The 17,384-nt window shown below is 42.1% G+C and overlaps 1 protein-coding gene across 2 annotated transcripts in view; it reads left to right on the top strand.

Annotated features, from left to right (window-relative positions):
* Window positions 1–17,384, top strand: part of ST3GAL3 (ST3 beta-galactoside alpha-2,3-sialyltransferase 3) — a 96,005-nt gene that overhangs the window by 10,828 nt on the left and 67,793 nt on the right. For both annotated transcript variants that reach the window (XM_024760370.1, XM_024760369.1), the window contains exon 2: window positions 14,311–14,403. In XM_024760370.1, coding sequence (XP_024616138.1) covers window positions 14,384–14,403 — 20 coding nt within the window. In that variant the 5' untranslated portion in view covers window positions 14,311–14,383. The remainder of the gene's footprint in view (window positions 1–14,310; window positions 14,404–17,384) is intronic.

The raw sequence follows: 17,384 nt of genomic DNA, 5'->3' as shown, positions 1-17,384 counted from the left end.
GCTCAGTTACCTTAATGTTTAAAAGTTCTACCAGGTGATTCTAACATGCCAGGGTTGAGAACCAGGGTATAGCCTTCAAGCCTATCACTATAACCATATTTGAATATAGCAATAATGACTACCGCAGAGTGTAGTAGTAGTTATGTTAGGACAGTTGGATTGTGAGTACTTTTTTCCTTTTGAGTTTACCTTTTCTGTATTGTCCTTATATACCTTTAAAATGAAAAAATATATCTGGATGTGCCTTCTTTTCTGTAATTAAAAAAAAAGAAAACTTTCGGGACTCCCCTGGTGGTCCGCATTTCCACTGCAGGGGGCGTGGGTTCGATTCCTCATCGGGGAACTAAGATTTTACATGGCGCGTGGCGCAGCCAGAAAAATAAAACCCAACCCCCCCCAAAAAAAACCCGCAATCTTTCATTATGATCTCTAGGTCTCTAAATACTATTTTCAAAAATCCATTTTATATTAATTTTTGGTTACCAGCCCTTTCTATAGTTTTTTTCTTCATGGTCTTTTAAAATCTGAATCAATTGAAGAGTTTCCTGTAAATTCTATTGGCCTATTTAAATAGTTCTTCATTATCTATACTTGGAATAGATATTTGTGTAAAAACTTAATATCTGTCTTTTCTATGCTGTCAAAGCTCCAAGAGGTCTAAGGATGAGACATGATAAATCTGGAGGAATGAGCAGACCAAATCATGCAGGGCTTTAGAGGTAACAATAAGAAGTTTGGGCTTCATCTTGAAGGCAAAAGGTGCCATTGAAGTATTTTAAGCAGTTGAAAAGCATTAGTTTTGACTTGTAGGAAGGTGATTTTGCCTGTGGGAAGGTAGATGGGTTGGAGAGGAGCAGAAGTGGAAAGAGAAATAAGACTTAGGAGACCTGCATAGAAACAAAGAGTAGGGGGACTTCCCTGGTGGCACAGTGGTTAAGAATCTGCCTGCCAATGCAGGGGACACGAGTTCAAGCCCTGGTCAGGGAAGATCCCACATGCCACGGAGCAACTAAGCCCGTGCACCACAACTACTGAGCCCACACTCTAGTGCCCATGAGCCACAACTACTGAGCCCACGTGCTGCAACTACTGAAGCCTGCACACTCTAGTGCTGGTACTCTGCAACAAGAGATGCCACTGCAATGAGAAACCCGCATACTGCAACGAAGAGTAGACCCTGCTCGCCGCAACTAGAGAAACCCCACCCTCAGCAACGAAGACCCAACGCAGCCATAAATAAATTAATTTTAAAAAAAGAAACAGAGAGCAGAAATCAGTAGAGAAAATCAATAAACCCAAAAGCTGATTCTTTGGCAATATTAATAAAAGCAGTAAACCTCTAGCCAGGCTAGCCAAGAAAAAAAGAGGGAAGACACAGATTACTAATATCAGAAATGGAAGAAGGATCATCACTACTGATCCCATGGATATTAAAAGCGTAATAAAGGAATATTATGAGCAACTCTGTGCCCATAAATTTGATAACTGAGGTGCAATAGACCAATTCCTTGGAACACACAAACTACCAAAACATACAAGAAGAAATAGATCATCTGAAGAGGCCTATATCTACCAAGGAAATTGAATCAATAATTAGTAACCTTCCAGAAAACCAGGCTCAGATGGTTTCACTGGTGACTTCTGTCAGACATTTAAGGAAAAGATGATACCAATTCTCTACAATCTCTTCCAGAAAATAGAAGCAGAGAATCTTTCTAACTTGTTCTGTGAAGCCAGCATTACCCTAAAACCAAAACCAGATAAAGACATTCTCAATTACAGACCAATATCTCTCATGAACATCATGCAAAAATTCTCAACAAAATATTAGCATATTGAATCCAGTGATGTACAAAAAGAACCACACACCTAAATGAAGTGGGATTTATTCCAGATATGCAAGGTTGGTTCAACATTAGAAAATCAATTACTGTATTGTATCACATCAACAGGCTAAGGAAGAAAAATCGTATCATATCTATAAGATGCAGAAAAGCACTTGATACAATCCAACATCCAATCATGATTTTAGGAAACACTCAGCAAAATAGGAATGGAAAGAAACTTGCTCAATAAGATAAAGAACATCTACAAAAAATCTACATCTAACATCATGCTTGATGATGAGAAACTAGATGCTTTCCCCCTAAGTTTGGGAAAAGGCAAGAATGTCCCTTTTTACTACTCCTATTCAGCATTATACTGAAAGATCTAGCTAATTCAATAAGACCAGTAAAGGAAATAAAAGGCATAGATATTAGGAAGGAAGGATTAAAACTGTCTTTGTTCACAGATGACATGATTGACTATGTAGAAAATCCCAGAGAACTGGCAGAAAACTCCTGGAACTAACCAGCAGTTATAGCACTGTTCCAGGATACAAGGTTAATATACAAAAGTCAGTTGCTTTCCTATATACCAGCAATGAACAATTGGAATATGAAATTAAAAACATAATATCATTTAAATTATCACACACAAAAAGAAATACTTAGGTATAAATCTAAATATATTGATATATATAAATATATATATATAATTACAAGACTCTGATCAGAGAAATCTAGATAAATTGAGAGCTATTCCATGTTCATGGATAGAAAGATTCAATATTGTTTAAATGTCAGTTCCTCCTAACTTGAACTATAGATTTAACGTAATGTCAGTTAAAATCCCAGCAAATTATTTTATGGATATCAACAAACTTATTCTAAAGTTTATATGGAAAGGCAAACAACTGAGAACAGTCCACATAATACTGATAAAGAAGAACAAAGTTGAAGGACTGATGCTACGTGACATTAGACTTAAGATAAAGCTACAGTAATTAGGACAGCATGGTATTGGCAAAAGAATAGACAAACAGACCAATGGAACAGAATAGAGAGTCCAGAAAAAGAAATACACCAATATAGTCAGTTGATCCTTGACAAAGGAGCAAAGGCAATTCAACAGAAAAAAAAGGATCATCTTTTCGACAAGTGATGCTAGAACAATTGGACATCCATATGTAGAAACTAAATCTTTCACCTTAACACTTTTCATGAGAATTAACTCAAAATGGAATCTAATAGACCTAAATGTAAAACACAAAACTTCTAGAATATAACAGGAGAAAATCTGTGTGAACTTGGATTTGGCAATGAGTTTTTGGATACAAAACCAAGAGTACAATTCATGAAAGAAAAAATCAATAACTTGACTTACTAAAATTAAAACCTTTTGTTCTGTGAAAGACACTGATAAAATAATGAAAAAACAAGCCACAAACCAGAAAAAAGTACTTGCAAGACACGTTTGATTTTTAAAAGACTTTCATTCAAAATATACAAAGAACTCTTAAAACTCAGCAATAAGAAAAACAACCAACCCAGTTAAAAACAGGCCAGAGACTTTAACAGACACCTCATCTGACAAGATATATACAGATGGCAAATAAACATATGAAAAGACGCCCATATCTCATGTGTCATTAGGGAAATGCAGATTAAAACAAGAATAAAATATCACCACACCTATTAGGATGGCTAAAATACAAAATACTGACACATCAAATGTTGGCAAGGATGTGGAGCAACAGGAAGTCTCATTCATTGTTGGCAGGAATGCAGAATGGTTCAGCCATTTTGGCAACATACTAAAAAGCTAAACATAGTCTGACCACATGATTTAGCAATTACTGTTGTAGGTATTTACCCAATTGAGCTGAAAACTTATGTCTATACAAAACTGCACACAGTGGCACAGTATGGCACAAATGTTGCACATTGCTCTGGTTTATACAGTAATAAGGGCCTTTTTGTATAATTATCTTCATAGTCGCCAACAACTGGAAGCAACCGAGATGTCCTTCATTAGGTGAATGGATAAACAAACTGTAGTACATCCAGACAATGGAGTGTTATTTGGCTCTAAAAAGAAATGCACTATCAAGCCATGAACAGGCATGGAGGAACCTTAAATACATGTTGCTAAATGAAAGAAGCCAGTCTGAAAAGTCTACATACTATATGGTTTCAACTGTATGACATTGTGGAAAAGGAAAAACTATGGAGACAGTAAAGAGATCAGTAAATACTACGCTACAGATCTTATGAGATTTATTTAGCCTTTCCACTGAGCTCAGTTATGCAGTGGCATGCCAGTTGAAGACAAGTCCCTGTATATGAGATGTTGGCTTCATTTCAGCGGCCCTCCTTCCCTGTTCCCAGGAGTCTCCTGATCTTCCTGCCGATAGGGCAGAAGTTTGGAGATGGCCAAGTGAGTTGGAGAGAATAATCCAAGTAAGAAAAATTTTTTAAAAAACAGTTTTTTTCTTCATTAAATTAGTGAAATGGGGACTTCCCTGGTGGTGCAGAGGTTAAGAATCCGCCTGCAAATGCAGGGGACACGGGTTCGGGCCCTGGTCCGGGAAGATCCCACATGCTGCGGAGCAACTAAGCCTGTGCGCCACAACTACTGAGCCTGTGCTCTAGAGCGCGCGAACCCCAACTACTGAGCCGTGAGCCACAACTACTGAAGCCCACGCACCTATAAAAAAAAAAAAAAAAAAAAAATTAGTGAAATTATGATGATAATTCAGGTGGTCTAGAAGTAGAAAAAGTGGAAGTCAAACATTAAAACAGTAGGAATAGTTACTGACATTTGTATAGCCTTTCAAAGAATGTTCTGTCCTACACTGTTGCAGGAAATCATTTGATCTTCCCACCAGTCCTGTATTTATTAAAGCTATTTTAAGAGTTAAGAGAACCGATTATCTCATGCCTGAGGTTACACAACTAGTAAGTGGAAGAGCTAGTTACTTAAACTCCGGTCTTTTTACCTTTAAGCCCACTCATCTTTCTACCAAAGAAAGCAAAGGCTTCGGTGAGAATAAAGGATGGCTTTAAGAGTCAGTTTCTCTTGTCAAAAATGATAATAATACTTACCCCAGAGTAGGGCTGCTCCAAGGGTGTGCAGGGTCCTGGCTAATATTTTTGTAAGGTCTCTGCTGTATAAATAAGTTGATGGGTCCATGTGAGATGTAATGACTTATTAATGAGGATTTAGAACAATAGGGAAAGAAGAGATACTTATGTATGTGTATATTATCCAATCAGTGCACATGAAGTTTCTTCAGAGTATCCAGATATCCCTTCTTTCTGTTCAGGTTCAGGAACCATCTCATCATGTTTTTTTTATTGTCAGGTGCATGATTCCTGGCTAATTTCACATCTCCCACCATAAGAAAAAGGTAGCAGTACTGTTATTATTTACAGTGCCATGGCTTTCTGGAACCTGTTTTATAGAAACAATATAGATCTTCTTGTCCCTTCAGTTCTCCAGTACCCTTTATTTCATGCTGGTTACATCATTAGTCTTCTTTTTTTTTAGCATCTTTATTGGAGTATAATTGCTTTACAATGGTGTATTAGTTTCTGCTGTATAATAAAGTGAATCCACTATACATATACATACATCCCCATATCTCCTCCCTCTTGCTTCTCCCTCCCACCCTCCCTATCCCACCTCTCTAGGTGGTCACAAAGCAGGGGGCTGATCTCCCTGTGCTATGCAGCTGCTTCCCACTAGCTATCTATTTTACATTTGGTAGTGTATATGTGTCCATGCCACTCTCTCACTTCGTCCCAGCTTACCCTTCCCCCTCCCCGTGTCCTCAAGTCCATTCTCTATGTCTGCGTCTTTATTCCTGTCCTGCCCCTAGATTGTTCCGAACCTTTATTTTTTTTTTAAGGTTCCATATATATGTGTTAGCATACGGTATTTGTTTTTCTGTTTCTGACTTACTTCACTCTGCATGACAGTCTCTAGTTCCATCCACCTCACTACAGATAACTCAAATTTCGTTTCTTTTTATGGCTGAGTAATATTCCTACATCATTACTCTTGATGCCACACTATCCTTATCCTTCATTCTGCCCACAAATACTGGCTTCCAGTGACTCTGAAAGGTTGTGACTGTGCTTTGCTGACAATGACCACAAATGCAAGTCTTACCCAGAGTATGAAGGGGAAATGTGAACTGTAATTAGTTTGTCGTCATGTTAAATTTACCATTTGAAACTATCAAGACTGAATCATGAAGAAATAAAAATCCAAACAGACAAATTACTAGTGAGGAGATTGAATCAGTAGTCAGAAACCTCCCAACAAACAAAAGTCCAGGACCAGATGGATGGTGAATTCTACCAAACATTTAAAGAAAAAATACCAATCCTTCTCAGATTTTTCCAAAACATAGAAGAGGAAGGAACACTTCCAAACTCATTTTATGAGGCCAGCATTATCCTGATACCAAAACCAGACAAAGGCACTACAAGAAAAGGAAATCACAGGCCAATATCTTTGATGAACACAGATGCAAAAATCCTCAACAAAATTTTAGCAAACAGAATTCAACAATACATTAAAATTCAACATACACTGTGATCAAGTGGGATTTATTCCTGGGATGCAAGGATGGTGCAACATCCATAGATGAATCAATGTGATAAACCACATTAATAAAATGAAGAGAAAAGAATCATATGATCATCTCAGTAGATACAAAATAAGCATATGACAAAATTCAACATCCATTCATAATAAAAATTCTCAACAAAGTGGGTATAAAGGAAACGTACCTCAACATAATAAAGGCCATATATGATAAACCCACAGATAACGTCATACGCAATGGTAAAAAAGCTGAGTCTTTCCTCTAAGATCAGGAACAAGACAAAGATGGCCACTCTCACCACTTTTATTCATTGTAGTACCAGAAGTCCTAGCCAAAGCAATTAAGAAAGAAAAAGAAACAAAAGGCATCCAATTTGGAAAGGAAAAAGTAAAACTGTCTGTATTTAGAGGTGACAATATTATATATAGCAAATCCTAAAGATTCCACCAAAAAAAAAAACCTGTTAGAATGATTTTTAAAAATTCAATAAAGTTGTAAGATACAAAATCAATATACTAAAATCAGTTGTGTTTCTATACACTGATAATGAACTATCAGAAAGAGAAATTAAGAAAACAATCCCATTTACAGTTGCAGCAAAAAGAATAAAATACCTTGGAATAAATTTAGCTTAGGAGGCGAAAGGCTTTTTACAATGAAACTATAAGACACTGATGAAGGTAATGAAGAAGACACAAATAAATGGAATGATATTTTGTACTCATGGATTGGAAGAATTAATATTGTTAAAATGTTTATAGTATCTAAAACAACGTACAGAGTCAGTGCAATCCCTACCAAATTTTATCATTTGAAATTTTATAGTGTAAACAGAGAATAGCACATCTTCCAGCACATGCTTCTCTTGGACTCTTTTAGCCCCACATGCCTAGGTCTAAGGGCTGTACTCCTTAAAGGATTATTGTAAAGTTACATTAGATAATTATGTCAACTGTGTGTGTGTGTGTGTGTGTGTGTGTGTGTGTGTGTGTGTGTTTTAATAAAATGTAGAAACAAAATTGAATTGGAGCAGTTGCAAGAGATTCCTGGTGGAAAGTCTCGGTGAGAATTGCATATACAGCTCAGGCTAAAGCGTTTGCAAGAGCTTACTAGAGAGCATCCTCCCAGACAAAATGAAGTAAATTACAAGGCCCTGGAGACAAAGATAAACTGCAGTAATGTCAGCTCCAGAATCACTGATCAAAGAGCAGAGTGGCTGATTTGTTGAGAAGATACTGCGGTGCCCAGTAGCAAGAGCTGAAAGGCAGGGCCTCCAGAGCTGAGAAATACCCCAAATTCCAGATCACGCAAATCAAGCAGTCCCTCTTCTCTTAAAGTGGTACAAGAGACATGAGACAGTGCCTCCGTGTTTATCACAGATCACTGTAAGTGAGGCAAAACCGTATAGAAGCCCAAGTCTGCAGTGGAGTTCACAAAGAGCAAAGGGTCAGTGATGCCCAGGGCAGGATGTATTGGCACACCCCAGATGTGGGTGAATGAAGAGACGGTTGATAATTCAGGAAGAGCCAGCAGACCTGTAATCGTGGGGGACAGGCAGTCAGAGGAGACAGAAATTGTCCTTAGGGAGAAAACTTTCCATCTTGGAGCTTGAAAGGCTCTATGGCAGTATTAAATAACCTTTCTTACATAAAGACTATGTCAGGAAAAAAAAAAATGAAAATGTTTAATGACGAGCTAGGATTACTAAAGCTAACCTAAGCTGCTTCTGCCATTTCCCAAATCATGTCGTCATTCCAGAAGCATCCCTCTAGTAATTGCAGAAGTGCATCTTCATCAGGAAGGTTAGAGAGGATAGAACTGAAGAAGCAGTGGTGGGGTGAACTCTGTGCTGAGAGTTCTTACCTGTGTTTATCATGCAGGTCCTCCCAGCACGACTGTACTGGCTTCCTTGATTAAGTTGCTGTATTTGCTTTAAAAGAAGCTAATATTTGTTAACTATGGTTTGTGAGGCAGTGTGCTAGGTGTTACACACATGGTCTTACTCTGTTCTTGCAACCAGTTCCTTGAACTGCTTCCAGTAAACTAGCACCTGGAATGAGGGAGGGGGCACAGTAGGGGGCTAAGTTCAGTCTTTTCTGAGAGGCTCCAGAAATTAGCCCATTGGTCACGAGATGCCCAACAACACTGATCTATACAGTCCTAATCCTCAAAGTCCTTTCTTCATTTTCTCCAGCCATCACCACCTCATACCCACACTTCCTGTCAATTAACCTTCCAAGTCAAGGTAACCAATTGAGTTCAGTCCAAAAAACATTTTGTTGGGTACTTATATAGTCAGTGCCATGCATGGTACTCTGTGCTAGGCACTATACTCAGATTTCATGGTCTGGGAGAGAAAGATGTTTAAATGGACAGTTATTCCTTTCTTTTTTTTTTAATAAATTTATTTATTTTTTGGCTGCGTTCAGTCTTGGTTGCTTCCTCTAGTTGCTGTGAGCAGGGGCTACTCTTTGTTGCGGTGCACGGGCTTCTCATTGCCGCGGCTTCTCTTTGTTGTGGAGCGCAGGCTCTAGGCACGCGGACTTCAGTAGTTGTGGCACATGGGCTCAGTAGTTGTGGCTCACGGGCTCTAGAGCACAGGCTCAGTAGTTGTGGCGCACGGGTTTAGTTGTTCCGTGGTGTGTGGGAATCTTCCCGGACCAGGGCTCGAACCCGTGTCCCCTGCATTGGCAGACAGATTCTTAACCACTGCGCCACCAGGGAAGTCCCTAAGTGGACAGTTTATTCTTCAGGGTAACAAGTGCTAGGCCATAGTTATGTCCTAGTCATCACTGTATCCCTAATCCCAGGCCAGCATCTGGCACATAACAACAACGAGACTGTTACAGTTAGCATGTACTGAGGGAGAACTATGTGCCAGGCTTGTACTAAACATTGTATTGTCAACATAATCCTCACAAGAATTTTATGAGGTATTAGTATAATTCCAGCTTTAAAGATGTGGAAATTAAGGCACAGAGCAGTTAAATAACATGCCCAGCTAGTAAGGGATGGAGCCAGGGTACAAACCCAAGCAGAGTGACTCTGTTGCCTCTAAATATCTGTTGAGTGAATGAATGAATGAACGAGTGAGAGGATGGAAGGGAAGGAGGTGGGAGAGAGAGTGGGGACAAGTGAGCAAGGTCAGGTGACTGTCAGCTCTAGGTAAAATGGGGTCCACAGGCAGGAGAGGTTGGTTCTGCTTGGCAGGGGAAGCAATCAGGAAAAGTTTCACAAAGGAAGTGGTGCTTCACCCGAATGTTGCAAGATGAATAGGTAGTCACTAGCCAGGGCAGGGCAGGGTAGACAGAGCTAAGGCCAACCCTTCTACTTTTGTGGTAGATCCTTTCCCTCTCTCACCTTCTCGGGGACATTTCTCCAACTGTCCCATTTCTGTTGCATCATGCTTGAGTTTTCCTCTTATTCTAACCAGTTTATATGCATGCTGAAAAATTTCCTAACCTCAAAAAAATCTTTCCCTGCAATTCCCCTCCAGCAATTGCCCCATTTCTCTGTCTCTCTTTATAGCAAAACTTCTAAAAATGGTAGTCTCTATTCCCTGTCTCCAATTCTTCTGTTTTCTCTGAAACCCGATGAAAGCAGCATTTCACCCCCACACTCCAGTGAAACAGCTCTACTCAAAGTCAAGAGCAACCTCCATGTTGGCAAATACAGCCGTCAATCTTATGGCTACCTTCCCAGGCCGAGCACAGTGTTTGATGCAGTTGGGCCCTGTACCCTTCTTGAGACACTTCATTCCTTTGGCACCTGAGGCGTCACACTCTCTCCTGATTATTTTTCTACCTCAGGGACTGCTTCTTTCAGCCTTTTGCCATGCTACCCCTCAGCTCCCAAATGTTGATCCTTAAAATGCACACGGTGATCAGGGCACTCTCCCACTGGAAATCATTCAGTGACTCTCCCCAGGACAGAATCCAAACTTGAGCATTGGAAAGCTGCGCCACCTCACCTGTCACGAAGTACTTGTGTGCTGCTCTAGAGGACAGCCAGCCCCTCCAAATGTTCTTTTTCACCACACCCTCCAAGATCTCTGAGAGCTGAGTGGTTCCCATTTGCAGATGAGGAAGCTGAGAAGCAGATTGTCCTTCACTTGCCCAAGGTCACGCAGCTTGCAGTGTCCCTTATGAAAGCTTCTAATTCCAGGTCCTGTATTCTTCCCATTTACAACCTGTTGTTTGACCTGATTCCTTAAACTTGGGGCTTCTGAGTGAAGCAGAGGCGTGGAAGTCTGGTTCCTTCTTTTAGGTGCCAGCCTCTCCATGTGGGTTTCCTTTTAAGAGTGCTGTGGTTTACACTCTTCACCCCAGGCGCTTGGTAGTCACGTTTGCAGGACAATGGTGCTCTTACTGGTCGAAATGCTAAATCTCCCCAAATGAGAGGCCAGCTGCAGAGTATGAGAAGAACAAGGGCTGGATGATTTGATCAGACATCTGTGGGGGCCTCCTGGCATTTGGAGTGTGAGCGCCTTAGAGAAACTAACTATTCTGGCCCGAGGGAGTTGGAGACTGTTAATCTTGGTGGTTTTGACCGCTAACTGCCCCAGAGGTCCCAGCCTGCTGTATGACTCAGAATCCCCAACACTCCCCCTATTCTTCTCTCACTGGGATAGTCAGGAGGCCATTTCTAAGGCATTTTAATTTGGTAATAACTTGACATGGCCCACTATGCCCAGGGCTGTATGTTTTAGAAGTTACTGTTGCTTGGGGTTTGGTTTAGAGCTGCTCCATCCTTAATATCTGACTACCCCGCACTGGCCTGGGAAGAGCCTTTCCTGGTGGGCTCTGGCTTCCTGTGTTCCATCTTGCCTGTGCTCTTTCTTCTCCATTATGGATTACCTGAGTCCATAGACCCTGGACTATCCCACAGCCCGATTCTTTTTTTTTAATTAAAAAAATTTTTATACATTTTTTAAAGGTTACTTTCCATTTACAGTTATTACGGAACATTGGCTGTATTCCCCATGTTGTATAGTACATCCTTGAGCCTGTCTTACACCCCATGGTTTGTACCTCCCACTCTCCCACCCATATTTTGTCCCTCCCCACCCTTCCTGCTGGCAACCACAAGTTTGTTCTCTATATCTGTGAGTCTACTTCTTGTTTTGTTATAGTCACTAGTTTGTTGTATTTTTTAGATTCCACATATATGTGAGATCATACAGTATTTGTCTTTCTCTGTCTGACTTATTTCACTTAGCATAAGACCCTCCAGGTCCATCCATATTGCTGCACATCTAGAGCCCTGATTCTTGAAGCATTTTGCCAGAAGTTGATGGTGTTCACTAGAGAGAGGAAAGATGTGGCTGAAGGTTTGTCTGCTGTTGTACATGCATTTCTACGTGCATTTCTGCAATGCACTATGTTAAAGGGACGACCACCATCCGTCTTTCCTTTTCTTTGTGAAACTTTCTGGAATTCAGAAAGACCATAGGAACCCACAGTACCAGGCAAGTAAGCGGATGGTGGGGGATTGGAGACAAGGATATGAGGGACTCATAATGCCTCACTGCTTGTTACACACTTCCAGAGAGCTTCTCTACCCCACCTCCAACTGCACTGACTACTCGTGCTGTCCCTGGACTCTGTGCTTCCCTCTGTGATGGCACTGACTGTGATCCACACCAGGGCGGTGCCATATTAAGAGCTCCTGGGCTTCCCTGGTGGCGCAGTGGTTGAGAATCTGCGTGCCAATGCAGGGGACACGGGTTCGAGCCCTGGTCTGGGAGGATCCCACATGTCCCGGAGCAACTAGGCCCGTGAGCCACAACTACTGAGCCTGCGCGTCTGGAGCCTGTGCTCCACAACAAGAGAGGCCGCGACAGTGAGAGGCCTGTGCACTGAGATGAAAAGGGGCCCCCACTCTCTGCGACTAGAGAAAGCCCTTGCACAGGAACGAAGACCCAACACAGCCAAAAATTAATTAATTAATAGCTCCTGCATTCGTGTTAGAGAGAAATAGTTTCACGTAGTATCCACTACTTACTAGCTGTATGATCTTGACTAAGTCTTTTCATCTTTCTGAGCTTGTATGTAAATTAATAATTAACAGCACCTACTCACCTGGCTATTGAGAGGGGTAATTGAAGAAATCTATAATGTTCTCATCACTGTGCCTAGTCCAAAAGCTTCCAGTAGGTTTAGTAATTGCACTGAAGTTTATGTTTCATTTCTGAAATACAGTTGTTTATGTAAGAAAATATTGTCATGTAAATTTCTCTCGTTAAACCCTTGACTTTCTTCTGCCTGTAAAGGCCCAACTCCGGCTTGTCGCTCAGCATTTACATTTGCATTTCAGGCTTTAAATTTCATTGGTAGGGAAAGCTAAAAAAGTGTAGATTTTTTTAGAAGAAATTGCACATAGATGTAGATGAGTTTGTCTAAATTCAGTGAGCAGTGACTCTGTGTAAGGCCCTGGGCTAGGCTCAACTGGGCACTGAGTGAATCACACATGACGCATGATAGGCGGTGGCATCATGGTTTCTGGCTGTCCTGTATAAGCACCAGCCTCCCCTACCCTGGACCCACCCTGCCCCCACCCCTGCAGAAGGCAGCCCTGAGGGAAGACTCACCACAGGGCCCCAGCGCAGCAGAGCAGCTGGGCATCAGAGGGCTGGCAGCTGGCCCAAGGGTGGAGACTGGGGAGGTTGGGACTGGGAACTGGCAACGAGCCAGGGCTCCTTCAGGTGCCCCAGCACGCATGGCCTCCAGCCCCAGCAGTCACTGAATGTGTCTAGTTCTTCCGCTGTGGTCTTCTCTAGACTGCACTGGGCAGGGGTTTTGGTGGCAGGGCTGTGACTCCAGCTGCACACTGAACACATATGGACACTGTAGCCCAGAGATATGAGGTGACTTCACTACAGCCACACAGCCGCAAAGCCAGGGCTACAACTCACAAGCCTTCTGAAAAACAGTGCTTTCTGACTTATGGGCTCCTGAGATTGTCTTATGTCCAGTCCCAAGTGTAGTGAGATTGTCAGGGCCATTTTGTTCCTTCAGAAAATCATAAGGGTCTTCTGTGTGCCCATCTCTGTGCAAAGAACTGTGGGTACAGGGTTAAATCAGACCCTGACCTTGGGAATTTACAGTGCAGTGAGGGAGACATACTACCGACGATTGCAGTTCCGTACAGCGAGTGCTGGGCAATCATGTAACGCGGGTGGCAGGGGGTGGACAGTGAGCGCAGGGAGACGCTTGGCCCAATCTGGGGGTCAGGGAATTATGCCCAGAGAAATTGACATCTGAGCTGAGTTGTGAAGGACCGGGAGGCATAGGCAGGTGGAAATGGACAAGGAAGAACATTCCAGGCACAGAGGATAGGAGAGCAGGAGAGCCTCCTTAACTAAACGCCCCAACATGTATATGATCTCTATTCAGGGCACTGTGAGTGGTTCCCACTGACTGGATCATAGTGTGTGTGGAGAGAATAGAGGCAGATGAGGCTGGACATGTAGACATATTCAGGAAGGTTGAAAGGGCAGTGCCTGTGACTTTATCAAAGTCTGGCGGCTCTCTCCTTAGGTCTCCAGGCTCTACTCTCCCAGTCGGGGAGCCTGGATGGAGTTCCTGATTTCCGTGGAATCTGGCTTACTGCAAAGAATCTATGCACAACCCAGTGAGCTCTTTTTACCAACTTCCACTGCCGGGCCTTGCTTGTTTATCTACCTATTCCTTTAGGGGTTCTTGGCTCCTCCCCCTTACCCCCACCTCCAGGACCTTGGTGTGGAAAGGAGGCTGAAGTGCTGATTGTAGGGAGTGAAGCTTTGTTCAGGGTTTAAACACCTACAGCTCTTCATGAACTAGTAACCACTGCCCAGTGCCTGGCAAGCCGTGACTCTCTTTCTCTTCCTATAGGCCTGCTGAGTTAGCCACCAAGTATGCAAACTTTTCAGAGGGAACTTGCAAGCCTGGCTATGCTTCGGCCTTGATGACTGCCATCTTCCCCCGGTAAGTGCTCCTGTTTCTTCCCATCACCTGGATAGCCTGGTCCATGGCCCAGGACTCAGACACCCTGCCCCGTGTGGCAAGTGGTGTGCCTCTGAGAAAATGAGATTCTGTGGTACCTTTCCTCCTGTGTCCTTGAGTCGGTGGGTGCCTGGAAAGGACTTTGCTTTTGGTTGGTTCCTACTCCAGTCCCACTCTAGGCCCTTGCTACACCTTACCCCCGTCTTCCTCTCAGAGCTTGTACCTGCCAGCACAGCTCGCTTCTGTGGAGGAAAGAGACGAGGTAAAATCTACGTGGTTCCCCTTGGAAGCCAGGTATCCAGAGGCCGCCAGACAGTGCTCCACAGCACAGAAGCTCGTAGCCTTTTTTGGAAGCTGGGACCAACTACCTGGCTTCAGGGAGGCAAAGCCAAATAAAGCAGGAAGTAAAGAGGAGTTTCTGAGGCTGGCGTTCTAGAGTTCCTGATTTCCTTGACAGGAGCTGCTGAAAGAAGCTGTGCCAAACCCTGGGAGATCCTTTCACCCAATTCCACTGAGAGGCCTTGCTTGCTTATCCGCCTCTTCCTTTCGGGTTTTCTTTCCTGAAACCTTGGTGTGGAAAGGAGCCTGACGTGCTGCGATCGTCTTGTCTGTGGTCCGAGTGCAGTGAGACCCCTGGGGTCGTTTTGTTCCTTCAGAGAGTTATAGGACTATCTGACTTGGAGGGGATGTAGGAGGGGCTGCTCCGGACCTCTGGGAGTCAGGATGTAGCACTCGGACCACCAGAGGAGCCCTAGGGGTGGCCTCTTGGGGTGGGCTGTGTTCACGGGGGAAGGGTATGCACCCCATCCCTTAGAAGGCTGAGGTTAGGGCACACGGTGTGCTTGCAAAGGAATGCTGACAAATAGCTTGCCCACAAGCAAATCCAGGGTATTTGGATTTTATGCTCCTTTTCTTTCCTAATGTCAGCAATCCAAGCTTAGCTCCTCGTATAAAACAGGAGGCTCTGCTGGCTGAATGTCTGGTGTTCAGTTAGAGATCCCTTTGTCTGGGGTCTGCCTTCTGACGTGATTCCACTGTTTTGCTTCCCTCAGCTATTTACTGAGCACTTCTTCAGTGCCTGGCACCATGTTCCATATTCTTGCATGGGTTTTCTCAGACCTACATTGCTCAGGCCCCTGGGCCAGAGACCTGTGAGTTTTCCTTGACCTGTGTATGGGTTTTCTAATTGAAAGTAATACAAGCATGTGGGGAAAAAAAACTCAAACAGTACAAAAGGGTATATGTTCCCACTCCAGATCCCAGAGACAGCCAATATTACCGTAAACAGGAACATACTGTATTTATTGTACTGTATCTTGCTTTTTACTCCTAACAATGTGTCTTAGAGTTTATCCTATTACCAGCATATATGGATTCATCTCATATTTTAAATGATTGCATAATATATAATTGTTTGGAGGTGTCATAATTTTATTAAAGATTTGTTGAGGTTTAATTTACATACAGTAAAATCTACATATTAGTATAGTTGCATGAGTTTTGAGAATACCTTTGTGCAACCACCGTAACAGTTAATAGAACACGTCCAACATCACCCCCAAAAGTTCCTTCATGCTTCTTTGCAGTTAACCCCTCCCTTGACCCCCAGGCCCTGGCAACTGCTGTCCCTGTAGTATTTCCAGAATGTCATGTAAACGGATCATATAGTAGCCTTTGGAGTCCGCCCCTTTTGTTTAGTGTAATGCATTTGGGATTCACACACGTGTGTAGCAGTTGCTTGTTCCTTTTTGTTGCTGAATAGTATTCCATTGTATGGGCATAACATTGTATGTTGTTTATCTATCCAACAGTCAAAAGACATTTGGGTTAATTCCAGTTTTTAGCTGTTATAAGTAAAGCCAACATAAACGTTTGTGTAAAGGATGTATGCTTCACTGCATAAGAATTTGCCAAACTGTTTTCCAAAGTGACTATACCGTTTTGCTTTCCTGCCAGCAAAGTGTAAGAGTTTTAGTTGTTTTATATCCCTGACATCAATCTTTTTAATTTTAGCTGTTCTAGTAGGTTTAGGGGGAAGGGAAGGCTTAGAGGGCTTACCAGGGAAGCCCTGCTTTTGATGTTTTATCTAAGAAGTCTTTCCTGGGACTTCTCTGGTGGTACAGTGGTTAAGTGTATCATTTTATTTTTAGATTCCACATATGGTCAGTTACTAACAGAGGGATGTTGAATTCTCCATTTATCAGTTTTTGCTTCAATATATTTTGAAGCTCTGCCATTTAGTGCATACACATTTAGGATTGTAGCCCCTTGCTGAATAGATTCCTTCATTTTTCTGAAATGTCCCTTTTTCACTGGTAATAATCCTTGTTCTGAAATCTTCCTTGATATTAATATAACCACTCCAGCCTTTTAAAAGTTAGTTTCATCATGGTATATGTTTTTCTATTCTTTTACATTTTCTGGTGGAGAAGGAGTTTGTATGTTTATACCCTTGAGCATCAGAGAAGTTGGACCTTAGAGGTGTGGTTGGCAGCAGTCCCTCCTTTTACATTTAACCTATCTGTTTCTTTATGATTAGAGAGGGTTTCTTGCAGACAACACATAATGGAGTCTTGCCTTTTTAATCCAATCTGACAATGCCTGCCTTTTACTGGAATGTTTATACTGTTTATATTTAATGTAATCATCAGTGTGGTTCGGCTTAAATTTACCATCTTGCTATGAGTTTTCTGCTAGTTTCTTTTTTCCCTTTCTTTTCCTGCCTCCTTTTGGATTAATTGAGTGTGTTTTATGGTTTTATTTTACCATAAAATAAAACTGTTGGTTTAATAGCTATGCCTCTTTGTTTTATGTTTTTCATGATTATTCTAGAGCTTACAATGTACATCGTTGATTTATAATCTACTTTTAAATAATATTATAGCACTTCGCTTAGAGCTTATGAACCTTAGAACAGTATACCTCCATTTCCCCGTCTGCCCTTTGTGCTATTTTTTGTCATA

The sequence above is a fragment of the Neophocaena asiaeorientalis genome, unplaced genomic scaffold (assembly GCF_003031525.2).
Source record: "Neophocaena asiaeorientalis asiaeorientalis breed wild unplaced genomic scaffold, Neophocaena_asiaeorientalis_V1.1 scaffold761, whole genome shotgun sequence".
Taxonomy (NCBI): domain Eukaryota; kingdom Metazoa; phylum Chordata; class Mammalia; order Artiodactyla; family Phocoenidae; genus Neophocaena; species Neophocaena asiaeorientalis.
Note: the sequence above shows the minus strand (reverse complement) of the source record. Positions and strands in the feature narration are given on the sequence as shown.